The following is an 11606-nucleotide window of genomic DNA, read 5'->3' as shown; positions in this document are numbered from 1 at the left end:
TATATAGAAAACATGAAAAAACTTGACATTTTTTTGACCAGAATTCATAATTTTATTTAACTGTGAAAGGGTTAACTAAAGATGATAAGCAGAAATCCAAGAGGACTGAAATCGCTTCTTAAGATGCTGGTTCCTCCCTTCATACAAGAGGATTGAAATTCCTTCTAAAGATACAATTCCACCCTTTATGTGAGAGGCAACATTTAGCATTTGTAAACAACAGTATGAAGGATAATGAGGAAGGATAGTTTAGTAAAGTCTTATGTTTCTCGACACAAGGGATAAGCAGCTGAGGAATTTCGAAATTGAAAAGTAGCAAGTATTTCCCACCTTTATTTCCTCATCACTTTTGCTATTTCTACTTACTGTAGACCCTAAATACATAAAACCTTTCAACTAGTCTAAATCTGTTTCTTCTTATATACTGAAATTGGTGCCATTTATATTGCTAGCCATGTATTTGATTTTATCTGTTTTTATGTCGAGACTTATTTCTTACTAACTTTTATTAACGTAATAGTAGTAGTTAGTTTTGTAGTTTATTCTTTTTCACTCAATAGTATCAAATAAACAGCATACCCAAGCACAGATATTTTATCACCCAAGTTAAACTCTTTTCAGTATGCTTCATCTTTCTAATAACTTATTCTAGTGTTAAATTAAATAAGATATGTGATATAGAACCACCTTGTTTTAAACCCAATCAAACCTCAAACTTCTAAGAATAATGATTATTGATTTGAACTTAATTAGACATTTGAGTCATGCAAATCTATACTAGATTTATTAACTTCTTTCCTGATCCAAGACTATATAATATTAAAGAATATATACTATAGCATATCACAATCCATTCTCAGTTCCATTATGTAAATTTAAATAAATAAGACTCTCTTCGTATTTTCTCAATTACTCAGATCAGTTTAACCAAAATTATTATTTTAGAGACTTCAAGCTTCCAAACAGTATGCCTTCATCAATTTACTAGCAATATAGACAGTTCTTGTTTTTTTAAGATCTGGAAGTAACGGTTTTTTTGCATGGATTATTAAGTTTTTAATGTAGCAGTTCTTAATTTACAAATGTTTATGTTTTGGCACTTTTAATTGAATCAGGATTTGTTTTCTTCCCTTTTGAAGACAAAAATTATCAACCTTTTTAATTAACCCACCAACTTCTTTTATATCTCTGATCTCTATACAGAACTTCTCAATATCTCCACGATCCTTAGCTAAAGGTTCTAACCTATTTATTGCTTCTAGCGCAAATTGATTTCTAATGTTTTCAGTTCAAATCTGTTTTCCCCTCATCTTTATATCAAGTTATTATAACATTCTCCCGATTACTAGATCATGATATGATCCAGATTCTTATTCCATGATAAGATGTAATAATTAAACTATTTTGTTAATGTCTATGTTGTACCAAGACATAATCGATTAGATTTTGGGTTAGTAAATCTGGGGATCTTTTAGTCCTTTTCTTAAGAATACCAGATTAATTACTGAGTAAAGTATCAGTCACATTTCAAATCAGTTTATTAGATTGTCCATCTTTAGTTTTAAACTAAATATGTGGTAACTGAAAAAATTAAGCCAGGTGGTTATAGTCTATAAATTTCAATAACTAAGACTGATATTTTTTCTATAGATTTTTTAGATTAAAAATAACCAAAATAATTGCCTGAGCCCTTCAGAAATATAAATCTGTCTTGTAGAAAAACTGTGCAAGTAACCTTTTGAATCTTAGATCCACACACATATCTCAATGTTCTGAAGGCATAAAAGATACATACACATGTCAATTTTTAACTACCATTTATTCCAAGTCCTACATAACAGAAACTATCTTTAAAAAAACCTGTCTTTAAAATAAAAAATTCATTTTAATAGAGTTGGTTTGCTAATCTATCCCAAAGAAATAGATTATTCTATTCATATTAGACATAACGTATTCTATTAAAAATTAAAATCATATTTTATCTGTAAAATCATATTAGTTTATCATCACTAAAATGGGAGTTTGTTATAACCTTGAAGGCGAGAAAGAGATATCCAACATGAATGTGGAAGACTTGAGTAAGTATTAAATAAGTATAAATATAATAAGTATTAAAAAAACAATACTAAATTTATTATAATGGAAGTTACCTGGGTAGCTCTACAGTAGGAGAATCTGTCATCGCAGAAACTGTTGGGATTTGAGGGGACTGCGATAATGGCTGAGGCACTACTTGCTGCGGTGGGGATTGATGCTGTATAACCTGAGGAGGCTGCGGTTGAGGAACTGGTGGCTGTACCTGTGATGGAAGCATTGGAGCAACAACAGCGGGTGTGGGGATAACTTCAACGGCGGCTGTGGGGGGGACAACAACAGCGACTGGAGCAACGGGCTCTGGGCCATTCACAGTTTCAATTCCAGGATCATCAATTGCATCTTCTTCTTCTTCCTCCTCTTCCTCTTCCTCTTCTTCTTCAGGACATGTTGGCTCTGTAGCTACAGCAGCCACTCTAGCAGCAAAGTCAGCTGCTACGTGATATTCGGTTGGCTGTAATACAAAATGAAAATGTTTAAGAAAAAAATCTGATTAAGTATTTATTATTAAATTTTTAAAACAATAGGGGTATTCATGAATTTTAGTTTAACATGTTAAACCGTGTTAAATGGAAAAACTCATGTTAAATGGAGAAATATTTAATTATTTTACCATGTTAAAAGGATATAACATATAACATGGTTGAGTATATTACTAGGTCTGTTAAATGGAGAATTATGTCACACAACAGACCAGCTGAGCCCATTACCATTTGTTTGTTGTTTTGTAAGGTACGGATAAACCGTAGTTTATGTTTTGATTGTGTTAGTATTGTTGTGACCGCACCCCTAACCATCTTCTCCTCATTTATCATCCACGGTCAACTATCTCTTATAATTAATTAAAGATTTTGTTTGCTTTCTTTCATAATGAGTTATTTATATATTTTATTTAAATAAAACTAATTACCCCAGCAGGAACAGGAGGGCCAGATGTGTTAGACTCGACTGTCTGCGATTTTTCACTAAGGTAATCTTCTATAACGTTTCGTCCTGAACTGGGATCAATAATAGAAAGAGGGGTTCGTCGTCTCTTTTGTGGCTGTATAGTAGGTTGAGGAGGTCCTTGTGGATGGCCATGGGTTATAATCACACCAGATCCTGTAGCACTTGTAGGACCGCCACCACCAGCATTTGGTACTGCATCTACTGTGTACTAAGGAAACAATCAAACTAAGTTTTAATCCTGTATTTATTAACTTATCTCTAAAGAACTAGTTTAAATATTTTTTTAAAATAGTAGATGAACTAATAATATATGCCAACCTGCTGAGGGGGCTGCTGTGGGGGAGGCTGAGGTGGAACGCCTTGGTGTGGTCCTGAGTTAGGAGTCGGATAAGGATTATTTCTCACATGTGAAAACACATCTGAAATGAAAATAACTTTTGTAAATACATCATAAAATAAATATTCCATACTTTTGATTAAATTACTTTAATTAGAAAAAATGAATTAAAAATTCTTAATAATTTTTCAGACTCTATTTAATCACTTTATGGTCTCAAGAGTTTTTGATGACTTGATCACTTGTCAGGTTGCACTATCTCAAAGATAATAAGTTGAATAAGCATGGACATATAAAATAATTTAATATATTATTGATTATGAATTAGGTGTTTATATTATATATTACTTTAATATAATCATTTACAATGCTTAGATAATGATAATCATTTTACGATAAGGAGCAAATACTTATGTGAAATGATTAGATAGTGCCAAACACAAACAGTTGCAACTGGTATGGTCATAGCGATCCACAGGCTGGATTTTGAATATTATAGTGTATTAAAGTAAAAAAAAAAATATCTATTAACATTAAAATATCTGTTGTTAATAGCATTTTCAATCCATAGTCAAATTCCTTAGCATTAATAAATTGAAACTTAACATGGTGTTAACCAAATTCAGTTCCCAAATTTTTTCCAAAATTTCTGATGTTTAATAGTAGTAGACACCCTGAATAATAATTAAAATTCAGAACCCAACAATAGATAAAATATATTAATAACTAACAACTATTACTATACAGGTTATTTTCTTTAAAAAAAAAAAAAAGTATGATGATATTTAGTTAGTTGGCACAACCAACTAATTAAAATTAAAAAAAAAAAAAGTTACTAACAGTATAATTTTAACATATTTTAATATAATATTGAAATAAAAACTTACATTGAGGCCCCCCTGCATGGGGAGAATATTGATGAGTAAAAGGGTTTCCTAAGGTCGCTGCATGTTGCGTAGTCATAAATATTTGTTGTTGTGTAGAGAAGTAATTTTGTTGAGGGGTAGCAGTCGTTCCAATAGCCTGCCCACCACCATGGCTATGTTGTCTTCCACTGGTAATGGTCTTAAAATAAATAAAATTATTAATTTCTTTTGTCGAAAATTAATAAATATGAACATGTTTAATTAACTGCATATATATCTCACTAGTTAAGTAACATAATTTAATACATAATCTATATTGTACTAAAGGGAGTAATAATTGCTAAAGCAATTAAAATTCAAATAAAAAAAAAAACAATATAAAAGAGAGTGATTAATTTTATTTTTAAATTTAAAATATAATTGATAGAACACTGTAAGAAACAAAGTTGGTGTACAACTTTATTGGGTTATTTATCTTCTAATGAGTCAACCATTGAGTTATGATGACAAAAAGTTATTATGGCACAAAAAAAAATTAATAAATAAATAAAGCAAAGGCATTTACACAATTTAAGAGCTAACCAGTATAACAACAGATTAGAATTATCTGCTTAGTTATATACACGTACGTATGTTCATACATACTAATAGTTTTAGATCTTACTTAAACATTAACAAAAATATTTTATTAACAGAGGTATTGTGTATTTTCTAATGTTATGATTGAACCAAGCCTAATAAAACTCTAATTATGGGAATTTCATTTGGAACTTGTTAATTAACCAATAATTGGAAACTTTGATAATGTTTTCTTAAACTTGAAAAACGAACTTACAAAAATGTCTGTCCACTAGTTTAGCTATCGCTTGTTTTACTATGCCTTTAAATACCCAATCTCATCTTAACTCCATGTGAGAGTCATAATTTATTGGTAATAATCATCGTATAGGAAGAGTTCAAATGCGTTTCCATTTATTTAAAAAATAAAGTGAAATTACAAAAGTGATATGAGCCTTAAGGAAAACATCATCTAACATGTTAATATATGTTGCTTTTTATAGTTGGTTAAATTACTAACAGTTATGCAAAATTATTCCCAATAAAGAAAACAAATGAACTTACTGGTCCTGCTGGGTATGGTAGGAGAACTCCTGCAGTTTGCATAGTTTGTGGTATGTATGGATGTTGTAGAATCGTTGGAGGCTAAAAAATATACATAAACAACGGTTTTAAGCATTAATCTCATTTAGAAAATTATTAAAATTAAATTGATTAAACTACAAATAATATAATAAAAAAAGAATGTTAAGATAACACAAATTTGTAGCATGCTACAAACCTTAAGTTAGCTTAGTAAGTTTTAACTTTTTTATTAATAAAAAAATAATATATTCACACGATTTTGTTTTGATCACTCACCTGGTATGTCATACTTGATGATGGTACAGCTTGGGTCATCATGGGCCTTGCTGGAACCCGAGGTTGTGATGGTCGTGGGTAAAATTGCTGAGATAGATGAAAAAAAAAAATTGGGATCATTATCTTTACTCAGATTAGTTAATAACCACATCCATTACTAAACCCCCTTGTTTTAACATTGACAAAAAAATTCAGGAAAACAGAGTAACTAACACTTGAATTAACAATAAACTAATTTCTTTTGCTTTCCTACATTCAGAAATGACGAAGCCCTGCAAAGCTGTAAGTAGTATCATAATAAGTAGTTTAATAACAATCTGAGCTATTTTGACCGCACCCATACCCTTTCATACACGGTCATCAATCAACGATCTTCCAATAAACTAATTATCTATAAATAGTCAGGTAAATGTGCACAAAGATGCCTCAGCAGATCCCTTCTTCATAACATATTCTAAATCTCAAAAAAATAAAAAAATGATAGTTTAACGTTGAAACATTTCTTTTAAATTTGTTACAAAACCATTTTTAACTATCATTAAAAACGTTAGGTTGTTAGGTAAGATATTCATTTAATTATAAAGATAAAGAAAGAGCTTAGTTAAAAATTTCTAAGAATCCTAAAACAAAAATTTGAAAAATCAGAAAATTACAAATTAATTAATACAACAATACTTTATAAATATCTTAAGTGGAATGGGTCAACTTGATTACAAGGTATTTTAGCTCTAAACATAACTACGGCCACTTAACAAATCTCTTAGTTAACTTTTCATCATCCTAATCATAGGGAGGAGAACAGTCTGGATCTATGTTGCTAAAGTCTGAAAAGTTTCCATGATGTATGGCTTAAAATATTTGAGAAATATGCAGAACCATCTTAACTGGATATAAAATTGAAAAGTAATATATAGTTCTTTACATAGCCTCTCATGTTACAGAGGATAAACACTGCCTTAAGACCATTGAAAAGTATAATATAGAATTTAACCCATTAAATACGAATATGTGAACTAAAGAAAAATATTTGAATGGGTATACAATGCCTAATTGCTACCTACATATATAAATCAAGTCATATTCTTAAGGGGATTGAATGAGCACTGCACTAACAGGGGTTAAGGTACCGGTAGTCTACCAATACCTAGATGGGAACATCTGAAGTCTGACTTGAGGTTCTGTGGAAGAAAAAGTTTAGGCAAAACATTGCTCCAACCTCTAGGTTCATTTAGGCCTTAAAAAATTAATATTAAAAATAATAAATCTGTCATACCTTTGTAGGCTAAAACAGGTAAAAACAAAGCGCATTTTTGTTTTGAACAAAGTCATTATCTGCAATGATACTTCATTAACTACGAAAAAGTCTAACTGAAACTGGTAAGAGTGTTGCATCGTTTACTACTAGCTAATTTGATTTTTCTTATAATCTAAAAATATTTAAGGGATAAGTATCTAAAAAATAATATGTATAAGATTGTAACATTATCCTAAAGTTCTGCCTCACCAATGACTAACCCTTAGATAAAAATGTAGTTATAATAATTTTGAATATATTTTTAGAACTGAAGACCCTGACCCTCCTTTATTCATAGCAACTGTATAGCACATGCAATATTATATCATGCTGGGATCCAGAATGATGAGGCAGAATAAAATTATCATAGACATTTTATCTATCATAACTGAACTCACAGGAGGTCTAGATTGCTGAGAATAGTTGATTCCACCTGGCATTCCACCTGAAAAAAAAAAAATTACTTCTATAAATAAATAAAGTTTAAAAAAAACTTAATATCTAATAGAAATTGATGTTTTATTCAAAGATATTAACAAAATTAATCTCATTTCACTAAACAAATATCAAAGATTTCTTGCCAAAGGAAATTAGCAAAAACTTTTTTCAGCCCAACGTTACATAGCACAACTAGTGAAATAAAAGAAAAGCTATCAACAACAAAGATTTAAAAATTACTGAATTTTGAAAAATTTTGAAATATTTACAGTACATTCCCTTTCAAATAATTTTTACAACTGAAAAGATACAGCCTGAGTTGCTTTATCAATAATATAGATTAAATAATATTTTTATTTAATTATAAGAGAAGTCTAATAAGATTTATTTTATCAGTAACCAAGTACAGATCTTTTAAAAGTAATTAATGAGTTTATAACTGAAATGAATGACCTAAGCATAATCAAGATAAAATCAAAATGATTCAAATTACCCTGCATTGATTGGGTTTGAGGCTGTTGTTTCGGATCCTGTTGAGGTTGGGACTGTCCACTGGGGCAGATCCTCATGGATCCTCCAGGGAAAGCACCTCCGCCACCGTCGGTCCCTAAAATTAAAAATTAATATAAATAAAATAACCTACATGGCTATTTGGAACATACTCAAGTTTATATTCAAAACACAAAATATACCATAAAATTTAACAAAAATAATATTTTATCTTAGATTATGAACTGAACACAAAATGAATCACATTAGGGTTTTAAGACCTATCATATGACAATAAAAAAACAAAACATGCAAACATGCAAACAAAAAAGTGTTATAGCTAAACAAGGGTACATAGTTTGTCCACACTATATTGGTAATATAAAAGAAACATTTCATTTAAAGTAAAAACTCAAATCATACTATACAGCTTAGAAAAGAATAAAGCAATCCATATTCATTAAATAAATTCACTGATTTTCCCGGTAACAAATTTCCTTATGGCACAGAAACATGAACATATAAGGAAACAGACTAATGTATTCACAAATATTTTTTGTTCTGAGACATTTTAGTTTAGATAATGTATTTTAATAAATTCTCACAGCTATTTACATATTGTTACATACTTCTTTCATCCTTCAGTAATAGTGTAATGAAGCATTTTAATTATGATAAATGGTGATGAATATCACAGTTTAATTTAATTCATTAATTTTCTTATTAGACTGTTTCCAAAATTTAACAAATTAGAATATTCACATTCATCATATCCTAGAATAACTTATATAAAATAATTATTATTTAAATATTATTACTTACACAATGATACAGACAAATAACACAATGATTCTTCCTATTATTTTGAATACATTTCAAAATACAAAATAAAAAATAATAAAATAGGATGAAGGTCTTTAGTAACAATTTAAGAAACGTTTAGTCCATTAAGACGCATTATTTCTTGACAAAACTTAACAAGGCAAATATGTGGAATACAAATAATTGCAAAGGATGTATGAATAAAATATCAAGTGGCATAAAGCCCTATAAATATGTAACTTCTTAAAGGAAATACAACCGGGTAGTGATTAAAATTACTGAGTTACTAACCCAAATGAAGTAAACATACGGATCTACTCGAAAGTAATTCAAACCAATAGTTCGCAACTTGTCATGAAAAGAAGAACATAATTTTTCTGGGCTATTGTAGATAATGATTGTAGTATGATCACAATTGTGAATCAGTTTTGTTATATCACTTTTATTTTTACAAAAGAAATATGATATGAAACTTATCGGTTCATCCATACAATGACAGATACAGTAAACACTAATTATTTGTTTCTTCAAAAGAACTAAAAATTCTGAGTGCTAAATGTCAATGCTTCTTTCATGTATCTGAACAACAGAGTTATAGTTTGAAGCTGTATGCACCAATATTCTTCAATTTCACTAACAAGTTTGATATTAATTTGTTAAGAATTCATTTTTTTAATTAAATTATTATTAAATATTAATTTATTTCAAACATTGTAAAAAAAGATTGTGTAATAATTTGCATTTCCCACTGACTCAAAATGAGTTGCCAGTAATTGTTAGTGATGTATTACTCACAAGTTAGTAACCAGTAGTCGTGTGAATGACTTCGTTTTATTACACAGGACTCATTGCAAAATGGTTAGCGATTGTAATCAGTGAGTAGCTCTGTAGGTATATAGCCTAAATAATTATTATTTTTTTATTGAGACATTGAACCTATAGAATTATTTGTTTCAATTAGTAATTAGGAACTGTGTATAAGGAGGTGCATACTAACATAATTTAATAATCAGTATATTAGATTAATTTTCAAGCTGATTTTATTTAAAAAAGTACAATTCCTAGTTTAGAAGATGGAGAGACATTTCTTTTTTAACTTCCCTTCCAAATACAAAATGTCATTCCCTTTGAACATCTTTGTTTTTCTTCGGATTCTCAGTTATTCATAGGGTATTTCTGGCAGAGTAACAGATAACTTTTGTCAATACATAATTAATAAAAATGACAATATACCTAAGGTATTAGAAAAAAGGGGGATTCCAACTTTGTTGGAGCTTTTATTACTGATCTTTTATAATTAATATTTACATAATCAAATACTTAGGAACAATTAACAAAAAGTAACAGTCTCATTTTTCTAATCATAATATTGCAGAAAATCAATAAACAACAAATATATAACATAATTTATCTGTAACGGCCTCAATGAAAACCTTGCTAAGTGGGAAGGAAGCCATGCAAGAAGCTACGGCAGTGCTATCTATTCTAAAGGAGACAACTACTATAGCAAATAGCCTTCAGTATCCAGCTTACCCCTTATTGTGGCCGTCAGTATAGCAAGGCCGAAGCCAGGGTAGATCTGAAGGCGGCATTCCTTTGCCGCTCCGTGGCCCTGTGGCTTCCTTGAGACCATCACTGCCACCGTCACCTGCCAGATCCCCTCACCATACCGCACACACCATACATATAACTTAATATCAATATCTACCCGTAACCTCTCAATGGGTCGGCCTTTTACATCTTTTATCTAACCCATATAAAACACCCAAGCTCTTCTGCAAACAATAAGGATCACACTAGAGATGAACGTTTTATAGCTCGAACAAACTTATGTTTACCCAACAGATAAAGAGTCAAAACAATTCATATTAGTTTGAACTGTGATATTGGAGTAGTAACTGTTAGCATTAATTAAAGGAAATCAAGAAACTTCATATAGTAAAACTATTTTTAAATTACCACTACATGACCAATTAATATAAAAATATTAATTCATATCCACGATTAAAATTATTATTTCGGCAGATCAAGTTATCATATATGAACTATTTCTACCTAAACTGGCCTAAAAAATATTTATAAAGCTTGGTTGGAATACAATTAAATGATTTCTTAGGAAATATGCTACTTAGGGACTAATTAAACTAGGGCAGGGGTCAACAAAACAAATATGTTGCTCTTTGAGGATACTACTGTAGCTATTCAATAAAATTAGAAAAAATATGGATAATATTTTTTAATGAATATGATAGATAAAGTGTTTTCTTTATAGAACAAGTTAATTCTTTTGAAAGAAAACTAGTTCTTTGGACCAATGATATAGATCTTCATCCATTTTTCAGTTATATATAAATGTTAATAAGAATTTTTAAAAAAAAATTTTAAAAACAAATAAATTTTCCTGAAGACATTTAAAGATACTTGATAAGTGAAAAAAAAATCGGGCACCATCATTGAAAGTAATCAAATTTAAATTTTATCCATTTATGAAATCATAAATCTATCCATAGCACTTAGAAATTAGCATACATTTTTTTTAAAATGTGATTGTTAAGCTTGAATGATAAGGTTTAAGAAATATAGAAAGAAAAAATATTTTTCGTCCTAATCACTTAACATTTTCGTCTTTACCCAAGTAATTTGAACCATTTACCCCAAATGTGCATCGTTATTTTAATTTATAATTCGATAGCTCATCGTTACCTTTACTACAATATTGAATGGATTGCCATGAAATACTTTATTAGGACTTGACTAAAGCACGAAAATATCATTATTGGATCAGGTAAGTAACGAATTGAATAATAGTGTCGAATACATTGAGGTTTCGAAGGCACGAGGTAGATAGAGACGCCATCCAAGCTAATAGCACTCAGAGATAAAATTTTGGCGTTCAGGA

At 29.7% G+C, this 11606-nt stretch overlaps 1 protein-coding gene across 1 annotated transcript in view; it reads right to left on the bottom strand.

Annotated features, from left to right (window-relative positions):
- LOC106679989 (eukaryotic translation initiation factor 4 gamma 1) overlaps nucleotides 1-10466 on the bottom strand; it is a gene marked incomplete in the record, with an annotated part of 44865 nt that extends 34399 nt beyond the window's left edge. The window contains 9 exon segments of the mRNA XM_067045767.1: nucleotides 2151-2548; nucleotides 3005-3250; nucleotides 3361-3461; nucleotides 4267-4444; nucleotides 5368-5448; nucleotides 5665-5751; nucleotides 7357-7403; nucleotides 7890-8003; nucleotides 10241-10466. Coding sequence (XP_066901868.1) covers nucleotides 2151-2548; nucleotides 3005-3250; nucleotides 3361-3461; nucleotides 4267-4444; nucleotides 5368-5448; nucleotides 5665-5751; nucleotides 7357-7403; nucleotides 7890-8003; nucleotides 10241-10340 — 1352 coding nt within the window.
- Nucleotides 10467-11606: the final 1140 nt, after the last annotated feature.

This window comes from Halyomorpha halys, unplaced genomic scaffold, assembly GCF_000696795.3.
Source record: "Halyomorpha halys isolate HHAL.00 unplaced genomic scaffold, Hhal_1.1 Scaffold238.1, whole genome shotgun sequence".
NCBI classification, from domain to species: Eukaryota; Metazoa; Arthropoda; class Insecta; order Hemiptera; family Pentatomidae; genus Halyomorpha; species Halyomorpha halys.
The sequence above is the reverse complement of the archived record's forward strand: the minus strand, read 5'-3'. Positions and strand labels throughout refer to the sequence as shown.